Source organism: Calidris pugnax, unplaced genomic scaffold (genome assembly GCF_001431845.1).
Source record: "Calidris pugnax isolate Ruff unplaced genomic scaffold, ASM143184v1 scaffold3, whole genome shotgun sequence".
NCBI classification, from domain to species: domain Eukaryota; kingdom Metazoa; phylum Chordata; class Aves; order Charadriiformes; family Scolopacidae; genus Calidris; species Calidris pugnax.
In genome coordinates this window covers 3,822,308-3,838,699 of record NW_015090799.1, presented here as the reverse complement: position 1 = coordinate 3,838,699, position 16,392 = coordinate 3,822,308, and the positions used below count along the sequence as shown (strand labels likewise).

The window sequence follows — 16,392 nt, the reverse complement described above, 5'->3', positions numbered from 1 at the left end:
GCAAGGCTTTTGACACCGTCTCCCACAGCATCCTCATTGGTAAGCTTAGGAAGTGTGGGTTAGATGAATGGACAGTGAGGTGGATTGAAAACTGGCTGAAAGACAGAGCTCAGAGGCTTGTGATTAGGGGCAGAGTCCAGTTGGAGGTTGTTAACAAGTGGTGTTCCCCAGGGGTCAGTACTGTGTCCAGTCCTCTTCAATATTTTCATCAATGACCTAGATGAAGGGATAGAGTGTACCCTCACCAAGTTTGCTGATGACACAACACTGGGAGGGGTGGCTGACACACCAGAGGCTGTGCCACCATCCAGCGAGACCTGGACAGGCTGGAGAGCTGGGCAGAGAGAAGCCTAATGAAGTTCACCAAGGGCAAGTGTAGGGTGCTGCAGCTGGGGAGGAATAACCCCCTGCACCAGGACAGGTTAGGGGTTGACCTGCTGAAGAATAACTCTGTGCAAAAAGACCTGGGAGTCCTGGTGGACAACAGGATGACCATGAGCCAGCAATGGGCCCTTGTGGCCAAGAAGGCCAATGGTGTCGCAGGGTGCATCAAGAAGAATGTGGCCAGCAGCTGGAGAGAGGTCACTGCTTTGTCATTCTCATATATTTTTCAGTCTGCTTTAGAATATATTGTTAACCCATGTTAAGGATTGACAGGTGCCTTCACCTTCCAAACTCTTAAATTATAAAGCCCCAATGGTCACTGGAGAATAACGTACTTCTGATTTGTAGCTGATCTCTGCAATTATTCCTGTTAATGCATCACAGTACATAAGGAACAGTAGTCTGTATATTTAGATCCAACAATAGATTTCTACATAGACATTAAATATGTAAAGTATGAAACACATATGGACTGCTACTTATGAGGAGTAATACGTTTGCAGCTTTTTTGACCTTCTAGTAACAGCTAGCAAGGATGTCTCTGCTCAGGAGACTTTTCCTTGATGATACTCTTTTTGTCCCAAGGGTGAAAAAAGTTTTCTTTTATGATTGTAGTTTGAAGGTGAGTTACGTTTTGGCAAAGTTTCAAAGAAGCAAATCTCCTGAATCACTGGAATCTTGTTATCACATAATGCTGATAAGCAAATCTTATGAGCAATGACTGTCTTTTTTTTTTCTGCAGATGACATTAAAATATCTGTAAATGACTTTATTATCAAGGCAGCTGCAGTTACTCTGAAGGTAAGTGAATAACTGGCTTTAAAAAAATATTTTTTTTATAGTAAACTCCTAAGAGGAGTATTTTTTGAGCCCATATGCAGATATGAATGCAATAATATCAAAGCTTATAATTCTATATCTCTTACTGTCAGGGTTTTTTTTTTTAAGCTTTACAGGTAAAATCCTGTACACTGTCTATGCTGTGGACTGTAAAAATGACAACTTCTTAGTAAAGATCCACTTACTACAGTTATCATCTGCAGGTAATGGCAGATGCTTTGTCAGCAGTTGGCAAGATAAGTCTTCTATTCTTTGCTGTTGCATCTTATTTTCTCTTACAGATGTAAACAAATCTTTATCCAAGTCTTACACCGATCTTGTATATTAGGTCAAATGTATTCTGGTAGCATATTCAGTGACATCTGCTTTGAATTAAAAATTCTTCAGGCGATCAGTCTTTGCTTATTGCTAAGAATTGTCATTGTTCCCTTTGTCAATGTAAAAGTTAATCAATTGCAATACATCCTGAAGTTAAGACCTTAAAATTCATTAGCACGTACATCCTCCATGCCACACTGCAGAGGCTTCACAGTCTCCATAAGCTCTCTGCGTGTTCACTGGGTAGAAATGGGGGCCTTGCCTTCCAATGTCATCCAGTTGCTATGCTTGGAAAACACTCCTAGTGCCACTTCATTTTTTGAAACTGAAAGGTCTTAGAGATATTTCTTTAGGAGAACTCCTCCGCTCATAGTGTCTCAAATATAATCACTTGGGAAACATTAATCTTATTTCCAAACTTATGAAAAGAACAAACTGTGGTGTTTTCACTTTGAGTGGAGTGGTTTTGGTTTAAATTCAGTTTGCGCTTAATTTTAGAATAAGTCGTAGGTGGGAGTTCTGACTAGTATTTTTAAGGTTTGGGAGGAAATAGTGTTACTGATTACTAACAGCTGAAAAAGATGTCTGTCATGTAGAAGGATAATTAAGGGGGACACATGCTTTGTCCTGTAACTATCCTATGGAGTTTGCCCTTGTCATCAAGGCAATATGTGACAATGAATGAATGCAGATTTTGAAGCAGTTTGGTATTGCCATGGATTTGTTGCCTATACCTTCTTGACTGCACAGTGATCGCACCTTCTAGCTATATGGTAAATGTCTAGAAAAGCTAAACTTCTCTGATATCATTTCATCATTTGAGCAGTGGGGTCTAAAAGCTGCGGATAGACAAGATAAAGCAGAACAACGATCCAGACTAGATGCATTACCTCACAATATAAAACCATCAGAAAGGGAGTGAGAGCCATCTTTCTCATTTGCCAAAATTATTTTATCTATTTGAAAGGGGGAGGAGGAAGTTACATTTAACTTGGGGAACTATTCCCATGGATGTGTGGAATTAAGAGAGAACACTGTACTGGAATGGACTTGAGATTCTAGCCAAACATGATCTAAATATTCATGTGTAATTGCAGGTGTTACAGATTTTGACAGGAAATAGGCAATAGTCTAGGCGGTTTCATAAGCAACTACCTGAGAGAAATGCTGGGCATTGGACAGACTGGAAAAAAAACTTCTGAAGTTATTCTATACCAGAAACAGGAGGAGGAGTTAAATGGGAGTTTGTAAGATGTGAACATAGCTAGAAGCAGCTTTTTGTGGCCTAATGAGGCCTTACACAAGGAAATAGTGACATCCAAAAATCACTGTGAACTGGTAGGTGTGAGTATGGATTAACAAATCTCTGCACCAGAAAGCAGGTGAAAGGAACAGGAAGCACAGAGAAGAATGAAAGATTAAGTTTTGTGATTTTTCTACTCTACACAAAAAGAAAAATAATGGGGTTTAATCCTAGTTTACAATTCATCTATATGTGAAAAATGACTTGAATACAAGCATTCAATGTACTTTTTACTACTTACATAATAAAAATGGTTTGTTATTTGTGGGGTTTTTAAATTGTTGCATGAAACTTTAAAAGATGAGTAGCTTCCCATACATTTAACTGTTAAGCTGCTTTACTGTACTTTGAAGGACCATACATGTGGCTTCTGCATATTGTTCATTGCCAATATTTAAAACAAGATTTCCTTATCTACTCTCACAAAATGACCTAACTGATTAATGCAGTAAATTATTTGTCTTTCTGATAGACAAATAAAAATATTAGTCTTTGTATTCTTTTTCCTACTATTTTCAGCAGGCACTTGTATAATACAGAATTTGAATCTTGAACTTCAGGATCAGATAGATGCTGCGAACATGAGAAGTTCATCTGTAGTGTGTCATTTTTAACTTTAAAGGAAATTCAATAGACAACCCTAGTTAATGATAATGCATATCAAGCTGAAGTTTTTGTGCATTTGGTTAGAAGAAATTCTAACCTGGGAACTCTGATAACTACTGTCCTGTCAGCCTCACCTCTGTGCCTGGGAAGATCATGGAACAGATCCTCCTTGAAGCTATGCTAAGGCACACGGAGGACAGGGAGGTGATTTGAGACAGCCAGCAGGGCTTCACCAGGGGAAAGTCAACCTAGTGGCTTTCTCTGATGGACTTAACTCCATCAATGGACAAGAGAAGATCTACCAATGTTGTCTATCTGGACTTCCCTTTGACAGAGTCCCCCCCACCATCCTTCTATCTAAATTGGAGAGATACAGATTTGATGAGTGGACTGTTCAGTGGAGGAGGAATTGGCTGGATGGTCACATCCAGAGAGTAGCGGACAACGGTTCAATGTGCAGCTGGAGATCAGTGACAAGTGGTGTGCCTCAGGGATCTGTACTGGGACCAGTACAGTTTAATATCTAAATCAGTTACCTAGGCGGTGGGATCAAGTGCACCTTCAGCAAGTTTGCAGATGACACTAAGCTGAGTGGTGTGGTTGACACGCCTGAGGATGCCATGCAGAGGAAGCTGGACAAGCTTGAGAAGTGGGCTTCATGAGATGCAACAAGACCCAGTGCAAGGTCCTGCACCTGGGTCAGAGCAACCCCTGGTATCAATACGGGCTGAGGGATGCAGGGATTGAGAGCAGCCCTGCCAGGAAGGACCTGGTGGTACTGCTGGACGAAAAGCTGGACATGAGCCAGCAATGTGCACTTGCAGCCCAGAGAGCCAACTCTACCCTGGGGCGCGTCAAAAGAAGCATGGCTAGCAGGTTGAGGGAGGTGATTCTGCCCCTCTGCTCTGCTCTGGTGAGACCTCACCTGGAGTACTTTGCCCAGCTCTGGAGACTCTGGAGCCCTCAGGGGGCTGGAGCACGCCTCCTGCAAGGAAAGGCTGAGAGAGTTGCGGGTGTTCAGCCTCAAGAACAGAAGGTTCTGGGAAGACCTTATTGTGACCTTTTGGTACTTCAAGGGGCCTATCCTATTGCCTTGTTGCAAATCTATGCTAGCATTCATTTGGCTATTAAAAAATAAAAATAAACTAAAAAAAAAAAATCCAAAAAACGACCAAAAGCCAACAGTTTTAACCCAGTATACCAAGAAATAAGTTCATGGTCAAGCTCATGTCTCAACTACTTTCTGTTTTTCAGGAATATACATGGAGTGTACTAGTTTAAAAAAAAAAAATAAACCTCATCTCCACCTGCTCCTCTGCACCCCAAAATTCAGTGGTGTGAATACATTCACAAGTTTAAATTCAAAGCTGTTTTATTGACTCTTCTGGGCACTGGTTAAATCATATTTTCTGAATGATTTCTTTCTGAACAATGCAAGACAAATGCTCTTCTAGCTTGAATGAGCTGAGAGTGACTGGTTTGACAGTTCATGATTGGTTGGCAAGCACCTCAAGATACTGGTTATATCAGTTCGTTAACATGCTAAATTTCTTCACAGTTCTTAGGATCACAAGTGCAATTGTGAATTCTGCCTTTGGCTTGGCCTTGCCATTTGGCAGCCAGAGGTTTGTACCAGTGGGCTCACCAGATGATGGACCATTAGAACAATTCTGGCTTTCTGCTACAAGGAGGAGGGAGTAAGGCTGGAGGAAGGAATGAAAGCTTCCAGGCTGATATGCACAAGTGGTTGGGCTTAGTAACAGCAGCCACTGTAGCAGACGTCCTTTAAAAATAAATAGTATTTAATTGCTGAAGCGATGGGAGAAATACACTGTCCGGTCTACATCAAAATTAAGACTGTTCTAATCATATTGAAATTGATAGGAAGAACTCCTTGTCCCTGCCATCTCCTTTGGATACCTTACATAGAGTCATACTTGCACAACATCCATTTGAAGGCATATGACAGCTGTGTATACTATGAGACTTGTGAAGAGGAGTATTTCACCATATTTTTTAATTTCTCTATTTTAGTTTTCTATTTTTCTACACCATATTTTTCTATTTATTCTTCTAGGAGTGGAGTTAGTTTAGGTACAGATAATGCATGTCTTCTATACCTTTTTTCTGGAATACCTTCTCCACAATTAAGTCAAATTCCTAGTTCCTAATTTCTTTAAAGTCACTAAATACTAATCTTGGATTTATTGGAAGTTAAATACTCACAGTATCTCTGACCAGTTACCTGAGACTTCACCTATATGTTGGGGGTTTTTTTTCCCCCTCTGAGCTGTTTCAGCTTTATATGGTAAACTCAAGAAACCTCATTGAAATTTTCAGTAAATGTTATCTCAATTTTAATTGATTCCACACACACAAAGATCTGTTCATTTTAAGAGAGTAACAGTTGAGTGTACCTACAGTGTATTCTAGTTGTATCTTCCATTGTTGAGAGTCATCCTTGAGACACAAGTAGAAAACAACATGTGGATACAGTATCCATTTCCACACTTTTTAAGTCAATATCCTGTGATTTAAATGGGGGGAGAAATGACACTGCTTTGTAGCTTTGCATGCTGGGCATCTGTGCGGTGGTACCAGTGACTCCTGAAGGAAATAGGCTTTTGTTAACTTTTTTCTCAGCAACACCAAAAATCCTTCTGGCTGCCCTGCCATTTTCAGTTCCTGGAGCATACATTCAGGCTTTTTGACAAAGTAAAATAAATAAATAAATAAATATATTTAAGTAATATATATTATGCATTAAATATATAATATATTAATATATATAAAATATATTTATATTTAATATATATTTTTATATAAAATAAAATAAAAATCATGTACATCTATTCTTAGATCCTCACAGTAATTATTTTTTTGGTCTTGCTTGTGGCAGTCCTGATGACAGATGTGACCTGTTCTTTTGCCTCCGTGTACAAACAGTAATTAATTTGGTGCATGCCTGTACATAACTACATGTCTTAAAGGATTCTCATTTTTCTTGATAATTGATTGCACCATACTTCTTTTAACAGCTTTAACTTTCTCTCTATCTCTTCTAGCAAATGCCAGATGTGAACGTAACCTGGGATGGAGAAGTCTGCAGGCAGATGCAGTCTATTGACATTTCTATTGCTGTGGCAACAGACCGAGGTCTCATTACACCAATCATAAAAGATGTTGCTGCAAAGGGAATAAAGGAAATTGCTTCCTCTGCAAAGGTAGGTCTTAAAGTAGGCTAAGGAATATCGTAGCTGTAGAGTGAGCTACATTAAACCTGTGATACTGTGATGCAGTATTACAGACCTCTCTTCCCATAAATTCCAGTGTTCTGCAGTTCCCTTGATGGGAATGTGCACTTCCACTGTGCTTAAGAAAGCTGTGACAAAGTAAGTATTCTCTTTTCACTCCAACTGCAATGTGTGTAACATAGGTCATGCTACTTAATATCAAAGTCTTTGAGTCACATAGACTGCAGGTGTCCACACCAACATAATTTTGCTTTTCAACTTCTTCAGTGAATTATTGAGTAGCTGACATACACATATGGGATGCACAAACTGAAACTGCAGTTGCTTCTCTACCAGTCCCTCTGTAGTTTGGCAGGTTTCTTTGTGTAGGTTGCATATGTCCTGTTCTGCTGCATGTTAATTTTAACTTTTTTTCCAAGTCATGTGCATCCTAATACCATATTTTCATTGTTCAAATAATGCAATTACACATACGCATTACGCTCGTGTTGATCCTGTTGCGCGAAAGCTGTTCCCATGGCTATTGTTTTCTGGTACAGCAATTATTCAGAGTTGAATAAAAACTTGAAATAAAATTCAGTGTATCCTTTTGCTTTTTAAATTCATAATAAGGGTGTCAAAGTTTTGTAAAACTTGGTTTAAGCTTGAATTATTAAGTGAGCGATTCATTAGAACGAGATTCTGTTAAACTTATTGGTGTTTATTTCTAAGCTGAAGTCACTGCAGCTGTTAAACTTCTGTGGCCTTTCAGAACACTTGCTTGAAAGATGTTTAGAAATGTATACAGGGAAGACACTTGTTTCCTATGACCATCAGAGTTATATTACAACATGAAAAGTAATAATCCATGTCACAACTATAGCTTCTAATCAGCACGTCTGTGTGGAACTTTATCTTGTAATGACTCTATTTCCATCCACATGTAAACAAAAAGAACTCAATTCAAGCATAGTTTCCACTTACTGACTCTGGTCCTTAAAGGCAGGGGTGAGTTTTTCTAGAAATTACCTCTTGGTAGGTTGAATTGAGTGGCTGACAGGATATTCATAGAACACATGTAGAAAAACCCTGAAAAAACACAGCGTGCAATTCCTAGAAAGCAATCTAGAAATTAAAAAAAGGAAAAAAAAAATTCCTAGAAAGAACATGGAAAAAATCCTAGAAAACAGTAGTAGAATTCCAAAAAAGGGGGCAGAAAATTCCTGGAAAACAGCAAGAATTCATGGAATAATCTAATCAAAGAAAGTTTCACAAACGTGATATATCGCTTTTTTCCATCCTGTGATAAAGTATATTTTTTGTTAGATTTTTTTATTCACTTCCACCAAAATTTCCCTAGCATAATTGAATTACAGGAAACTATCAGTAGTTTTGTTATTTTACCAGAAGAAGGAAAATATAAACAGACTGTGTTGATTTTATCAGTCTTTCCAGAAGCTGATCTGAGTCTTTTTCCCTGACTGTGCTTTCAGAAACAGTTGGGTTTGCAGCATTATGACATCTTAAGAGAATTGTCACAATGCACCATTTTCCATGCACTTTTCCATCTGTGGAATAAGTATGATAGAAGCCAAGCACATTAAATGTATTCCGTATGAATTGGATAGATACCTGTTCTGCATGTCCACTTCAGTCTTTGTTGTCAGTTGAAGAGCTCCTCAGTTTGAAAAGGTTGCTACTAATGGAGAAGTCATCCTGCACGTTTCCAGTAACCACCTTTCCATTAGGTAATCACAGGACGTTAGGAACCAGCTGGTGGCTGAATAACTCTTGACCCACCAATGAGTGCCATTTCTCTTGAGATCCACTCAGTTCTTTCTTCCTTATGTGACAACTGCCGTAAGAATTATTTGTTCTGATTCCCACTTCTTCCATTGCAAGAGACCTCTGAGCTAGAAACATCTTAGGTAGGGATAAAGTTCTTTTTCTCTGTGATCTTATCTTAGAATTTAGTATGAACTTCTTGGGCTGTATTTTGAATAAAAGAAGTAGAAAAGTCTCACAAATGAAATGGTGGTTACAGGAAGGGTTGGTTTTAAGGTAGTTGAATGCTTAGCTGGAAGAAATAAGTTCTCTTAATCTGCAAGAAAGTTCTGTAGTGGCACATGGCAAATTCTTTAAATATGTTAAGAAGAATACTGTGAATTTCTCATCAGTATTTTGCTAGATATTTTTGTCATCTGAAAACACTGGGGAGAATGGTGATTCCATTGCGAAAACTTAAGCACGGCTTGTAAGATAAGCAAACAGCTTTTATTGAACTGCCAATATAATTGAGAAAATGAACTTTTGCATCCCGGTGTCTTTGCCAAATCTTTGTAGCTACAACAACATTGCTGAGGTACTTCCCTAATTCCAAAAGCAGGTGACTTTTTAATGGCTATATGGTACTTTAGATTTCTTATTGAATTAAAAGGAATTACTCTGTTACATCACTTTCTTTCATCTCTCCTCTTCTTTCATTTTCCTCAGGCTCTAGCAAAGAAAGCAAGAGATGGAAAACTGTTACCAGAAGAGTACCAGGGAGGATCTTTTAGGTAAAACTCTCTAGCAGCATTTAATACATGCAGTGTCGGTTCAGATCTGTTTTATCCTCAGTTATTCTGCCTTTTAAAATCTTGCTCTGTTTAGGATGAAACTCCATGGGATGATTCTGAGGGCCGAACCCAGACTGTTTTCTTTATCAGGGGAAACAATTATCTTGCTACAGTTTTATTTCATCTGAGCCTGATGTGAAATCCATGTTTTTCATACCAAGACTGATCTGATTTTTGTTTTTGCACCTGATTTTTCCTAATTGCAGAAGACTATCGGGTTTTTTCTATTTTTTTTTTGTTGGTTTTTTAATTGCATTCTGTCATTAAGAAAACCCATTGATAATAGTTTCTAAATAAATATTTTTGAAGGACTGTTTTGGTGGAGATATTGAAGCAGACAGCTATATCTAGTTTGTCTTTGATTAACTCTGCAGAGGAATGTATCTAGAGGGGCAAAAAAAAGATACAGCAAAGTTGTTGTGTTTGCTCTTATAGTTGACTTTTAACTGACATTAAAAATTGAGTAGATCAATTTTAAATAGTAGCATATATTTAGTAAATATTTTTTCTATAAAGGGTGCTCCACAAAAAGAGATCATCTCAGTGATGAGAAATAAATGGCATGTGTAAAACATTAGCATAAATGTACCGACACAGTTGCACAATTAATTTCTCACTCCAATTTTCTAGAACTATTACTGTACTGTATTTTATGACACAGTATCATCAAGCAACATTTTTTTATTAACAGTAGCTTAGCTCACTTTTTGTCCACTTTTTTCAAAGCTAATTCTGAATGTTTATGTTAATCATATCTCCTAGAATAGATAATTTGTGGTGAGAGTAATACTACAGACTTCTGCAGAAACATTGCTGTCATGTGCATGCCTGGGTTGCAGCTGCCTGGAGTACGTGGTGCTCCTGCTGGAGGAGTGCTCAAAAAAAAATCTCTAAGCCTTTCAGCAGAAAAAATGTATGGAAATGCAGCAGTGGAGGCTTGGATATATTCATCAGCACCAATGGCCTCTGAGTGTGAATAACTGCACATTTCACTGGTAACAGATGGCAGTGGTGAGAACAGCTGTGTGAGGTGTGACCCGCTGGCTGATGTGCTCAGCCTGGTGGCAGAGCTGGGAGAGAAAGTGGAAAGGTTAAGGAGTCAGAGATAGACTAGTGGAGTTTTGCTCTGCCCTCTGTGAGACAAACAGGAACAGAAACGAGGGAAAAACACCAAGGTAAGGTCAAGGGGATCCTGTATCCTCCCCCTGCCAGGCTGAGAGCAGTCGCTTAAAGGGGAGGAGTGAATAGAGGCAAGTTCATGCTTGGGACAGCAGGAGAATCCCCTCCCTGTCCAACCCGCCCTGCCAGCTGCCTCTGTACAAGTATGAGGCTCTGGACGTGGAAAGGATGATGGCTGAGAAGTCAGTGGAGAGAGAGAGAGATCTTACTGTAAAGAAATGGGACTTCTAAAAAAGTGTGTTGTAATCTCAAAGATCCCAGACTTGAGATTCTGAATGTAACCAGCTGAAATCCAGTTCAGATCTTTTTTTGAAGTTAACAGGTTTGTCTTTGGGAAAGAATTAGGTTGTAGTAATCATTGAATATACATTATTTCTTTTAGGGGATGTATAATTTCTGATGGTAACTCTTTTCTCTTTCATTTAGTATCTCCAATCTGGGCATGTTTGGCATCAATGACTTCACTGCAGTCATAAACCCACCGCAGGCCTGCATCCTAGCTGTGGGCCGAGCAAGAACAGAGCTCAGGATTGTGGAAGATGAAGAAGGGAATGAGAAACTTGAGCAGCATCAACTCATGACAGTGACTCTTTCAAGTGACGGTCGAGTAGTAGATGATGGACTGGCTTCAAAGTTTTTGGAGACCTTGAAAGCCAACATAGAGAATCCAATGCGACTTGCCTTGTGTTAAACTCAGTGAAGATTCCTCTTTGTTTGGACAACGTAGATAACTGTTACGTACTTGGGGTTGTTCTTCTGTTTAGATGAGTAGATAGTTACTGTGAAATGGACACGTTTAAAGTATTTAATTTATTGAATTAACATGCAAAAATATTAATTTTCATGCTTTTAGTCTTTTGCAGTGACCAGGTTTTATACTGTAAGATAAAGATAAAAGACTTTAAAGTTAACATACTACATTTCTTTAAACACTTAGCGCTAATGGCACATAATGTTCACATAGAAAGGTTAATCTCCACTGTAAAGGAAAATTAAAAAAAAAAAAGTTACGAAATTTAAAAAATAATCATAGAATGCTTTGGGTTGGAAGGGACCTTTAAGGGTCATCTAGCCCGGTTCTCCCTGCTGCAATGAGCTGGGACTTCAACTAGAACCAGTTGCCCAGAGCCCCTTCCAACGTGACACTGAATGCTTCCAGGGATGGGGCACCTGCCACCTCTCTGGGCAACCTCTTTCAGTGTTTCACTGCCCTTGCTGTAAAAAAATTCTTTCTTATATCTGATTTGAATCTACCTTCCTTTAATTTAAAACCATTAGCCCTCATCTTATCAGTATAGGCCCTGCAAAAAAGTCTGTCCCCATCTTTCTTACAAGCCTCCTTTAGGTACTGAAAGGCTGCAATAAGATCTCCTCAGGCCCCTCTTCAGGCTGGCCAACCCCAGCTCTCTCAGCCTTTCTTTATAGGAAAGGTCCTCCTCCTATCCCTCTGATCATTTTTGTTGCCCAACTCTGGACACCCTCCAACAGATCCATGTTGTTCTTGTGCTGAGGGCTCCAGAGCTCGATTCAGTACTCCAGGTGGGGTCTTTCATGCGCTGAGATGAGGTGCTTTATTTAATGGGAAATACCTAGCTTGTAGAGTGAAGAAAGCAGGAACCATAATTGAGTAAAATGCTACTGTGAGTCCTGGTCACTACTGAAATAACTGAGTCACTAAATTATACTGCTGCTGTAGAAAGGTTTTCACTTTTCTAAAGACTTTTCTGGCATGTTGTGTCATCCAATTTAGATTGAAATAAGGTTTATAAGATTTTGACAGATGTTTCAATGGCTGTCTAGATAAGAGCAAAGACATTACAAACCAAAGAAGGTTTGGGTTAATTTCATTTGCATCACAGATTTAACTGTACATTATCTTCTCCTTTACTGTAAGCTACATTAAAGAAAACAAGATGACTGTGGAGGTGAATGGGGAAAACAAATGACAGGAAATTTTGAGACTAACTAAATTCATAGATTAAAAAAGTAATTTCTCAAAATATTACGTAATCTGGTGAAATCCACAGATTCATTCATATAATTACAACTCATTAAAACACATGTAAACTGTATGTGCATCTGTTTTTTCAAGCATTTTAGGCTAAATGCATAAACTAATGCCTTGCAGAGGGGTAGAGAGGAGAATAAATTTATCTGAATAAATGCATTCTCCACAAAGGATGGAATCTCAACGTCATTGACTTCAATATTTCATGGAAACAACATTTAGTGCAAATAGCATTTTGTGTTTGTAAAAAAAATCCTTAATTTGGAGATAATTACTTTTTTTTAAATTTAGAAGTTGCCTCAACTAATGTTTTCTCCAGTACGCCAAAATCTATAATTTTTTTAGGTGCTTTGTGATATATGGTTCATACAAAACCCAAGCTAATTGTGCCAGCAGTGCAGCCAGTGATGAAAAACTAGTTTTGAGGTTCCAGTATGAAAGGTCAAATTTTGCACACCAAATATTTTCTCATTAATGTTATTCTTTGTGTGCATAGAATAAAGATGTAATTAGAAAATGTTTCATCATCAGGATATATCAAATTGTAACTTGGAGGCTTAAGTCCAGTGGCCTGAAGTTTAAATTAGTGGAAATAGATTGGGGTTGGGTTTTTTTTCTTGTATGTAAATATAGAACCACATATTGTATGTGTTTGTAATGAAATAACTGCATTTACAGGACCTGGTGAGAATAAAAATTGTCAATAGAATATTGGGAGTTTGTCTTATTCTAGTTTGTGCAAGTACTTTTTTTTTTTTAAGATCTGGAGAAGTTGTTTGTTGAGCTGTTGCCATAATTAAAAAGCCAATTGCAAGACAAAACCTTTAGTTAATATTGAGTTGAGAGTTTTTGCTGAATGAGTTTGTTGCTTTGGCTTGTTCATCTAACAGTAGGAAGAGATTTTGATTGCGCAATCTAGTTTGCTGTGCAATAAAGGACATATCAATTCTGTATTTTCAGTTTCTCACTAATAAATTATATTCAAGATTGAGTACTAAAGATTAATTTGCAATTTTAAATGGTTAACCAAGAATTTTTCCAAAGTTGTTTGTCAATCCAATATTACTTTGAAGGGAAAAAACCCACCCATTTATATATTGTCATTAATAATGTACAAGAGGTTCCCATCATTTGTATAGCTAAATTTGCTCTGCCCAAGAGAATTTGCAGACTAATTTAAAATCTGGTTAAAAAACTGTTCTTCATTTTTGTACTTGGTACTCTACTGGCTGGGTGCTCCTCAGCATTTGTATATTCTGCTCTTTAGCTGGCTACAGTTAAGGGCTGCATTAATTCTGCGTACAACTGCAGTTCTGCTTGTATGTGTGCTGGTGTAGGGTAAGTCCGGTTTGCTTTTGGAGCCAATGGAGGGCGCTATTGTCCATCAGGAGGGAATGTTGTCGTGTCTCATTCATGTGGGTACTAACATCGACTATACTTTCTCTTTTCATCACAAATAGGTGAAGAAAAGGCAACTTTTTCTTCAGGTTAAATAAACTTTTACAACTTTTGAACTAGGAAAATATCAGTAAGGCTAATACAAGCTTTAATTCCAATTTTTTTTACACCTGCCACTTGCCAGCACTGTCATTTAACATAAAGATGCATTTATGTTGATTTTTCAGTCCTCAGCCTGTGAAGGAAATCTCTGGACTTCAGATGTGATAGCAGTCACATCTCCTTAATTCAGAGTAATTATACTGTTTGGCAACACCTACTGCTTCAGCAGAACTGAGACAACAAATAGGTATCCATACATATTTAAATAAAACCTTGAATATCTTCTTGAACAATGTAGGGGTTTGGAGGTGGGGACAATGGATAAAATGGCAAAGAAAGTGAACCACATAACATGTTTATGCTTACATTTGAAGCAAATTTGCCTTGAAATAAAAATTTCACAGATGAAAAATATAACTTTTCCTGTCTTATTCTTTCAGATCTTTTCTGTCAACATCCTTTTTACATATCTAAGCAAGAAATACTGTGAAGACATCTACTTTCTTGAAGAACTAAAAAAAAATATTAAGGAGTGTGCTAATATTTGCCTTTAGGATATGCTTGGGGAAAATTACTTTCTTCATATTGTCTTCCTTTGCAGAAGGCATAATTATTAAAGAATAAAGGGTAGCTCTTTTGGACTTCATGATTGTTGGCAAGAGGGACAGGGAACTGCTAGAAAGAGTCCAGCGAAGGGCAACAGAGATGATTCAAGGATTGGAGCATCTCCCTTATGAGGAGAGACTGAGAGAGCTGGGACTCTTTAGTCTGGAGAAGAGAAGGCTGAGGGGAGACCTTCTCAATGCCTACAAGTATCTCAAGGGAGGGTTGAAGGAGGAGGGAGCCAGACTCTTTTCAGTGGTTCCCAGTGAGAGGATGAGGGGCAACGGGCACAAGTTGGACCAGAAGAGGTTCCACTCAAATATGAGGAGAAACTTCTTCACGGTGAGGGTGGCAGAGCCCTGGAACAGGCTGCCCAGGGAGGGTGTGGAGTCCCCTTCCTTGGAGATTTTCAAGACCCGCCTGGATGCTCCTGAGTAACATGCTCTGACAAGCTCTAGGCAATCCTGCTTCAGCAGGGGAGTTGGACTGGATGATCTCTATGGTCCCTTCCAACTCTAAAAATTGAGTGAAATTCAGTGAAAAGTGTGCTTTTGTCTTTTGCTGTATTTTGTAAATTACCAAAAATTTTTACCAAAATTTTTTTTCCAATAAACTGTATTAATCAGCCTATTAATCTCTGCACATAGATCTGTTCATTGACTCATTCTTCAGTACTGAATCATCATTCAGCCCTGAGGTACTCCTCACTGGTGGCTTTGCTGGCTGTAAGCTTTGGTGGTGACACTGTTGTCAATCATTTCAGGTAATGCCAGACTTGTTTTAAAGGGAAAACTGAAATACAGAAAGGCCAGCAGAGGGCAGACTGAGCAGCCTGGTTTTCTGACATTCTGTCTGTCTTTTAAGTGTAAATATAGTCACTGAACTATTTTAATATGTAGATATTCTGCATACTAATTGTATGTAATACTACTACACGTAGATAGTATTTCAAACTATAGCTTGATGGTTTGGTGTTTGGATTTGAAGTTGTTCATGTCAGATGCTTTCTGAAACAAAAAGGAATGGTAAACACTAACTTGCCTTGATTTGTTGGAATTGGAATCAGATGGAAGCCTTGGTCAGTGTATGACACTTCTGCAGAACTGGATCATAGAATATCTCAAGTTGGAAGGGACCCATAAGGATCATCAACTTCAACTCCCTGGTCCTCGCAGGACTATCTAAAACCAAACCGTGTGACTAAGAGCTTCATCCAGATGCTCCTTGAACTCTGACAGTCTTGGTGCTCTGAACACTTCCTTGGGGAGCCTGTTCCAGTGACTGACCACTCAGTGAAGAACCTTTTCCTTATGTCAAATCTGAACTTCCCCTGATGCAGCTTCATTCCATATCTCATGTCCTGTTGCTGTTCACCAGAGAGAGGAGATCAGCACCTCCCCTCGGCTGCCCTCCTTGAGGAGGATGTAGGCTGCCCTGAGGTCACCTCTCAGCTGTCTCTAAGCTGAACAAACCAGGTGACCACAGTTGGTCCTTATAAGTCTTACCCTCAAGACCTTTCCTCTGGACACACTCCAGGACTTTAATGGCAATTGAGGTGCATAAGTTCTAAACTTGCAACCTCTTGTAATTTCTTTCTTTGTAATCATACCTGAGTAAAGCAGGAGGAAGTTCATGGTAGCCTGCTGGAGATTTGTACAAACATGCTAATCAGTAGTGTTCCAAGAAACACAGAAACTTGGGATTTGGGTGAAGCCCCACGTATTGATAAAACTGAGATGCAATTTTTTCCCAGAGCTTTGGCTGGCTACTTTGCATAGTTACTTTACAAAATCTGCCTCA

General features: G+C 38.7%; 1 protein-coding gene across 1 annotated transcript in view; it reads left to right on the top strand.

Annotated features, from left to right (window-relative positions):
- Positions 1-13,483, top strand: part of PDHX (pyruvate dehydrogenase complex component X) — a 62,807-nt gene extending 49,324 nt beyond the window's left edge. Inside the window, exons 8-11 of the mRNA XM_014937152.1 lie at positions 1,127-1,185; positions 6,517-6,675; positions 9,178-9,242; positions 10,908-13,483. Of these exons, the coding sequence (XP_014792638.1) occupies positions 1,127-1,185; positions 6,517-6,675; positions 9,178-9,242; positions 10,908-11,172 (548 nt within the window). The 3' untranslated portion in view covers positions 11,173-13,483. The remainder of the gene's footprint in view (positions 1-1,126; positions 1,186-6,516; positions 6,676-9,177; positions 9,243-10,907) is intronic.
- The last annotated feature ends 2,909 nt before the right edge of the window (positions 13,484-16,392 follow it).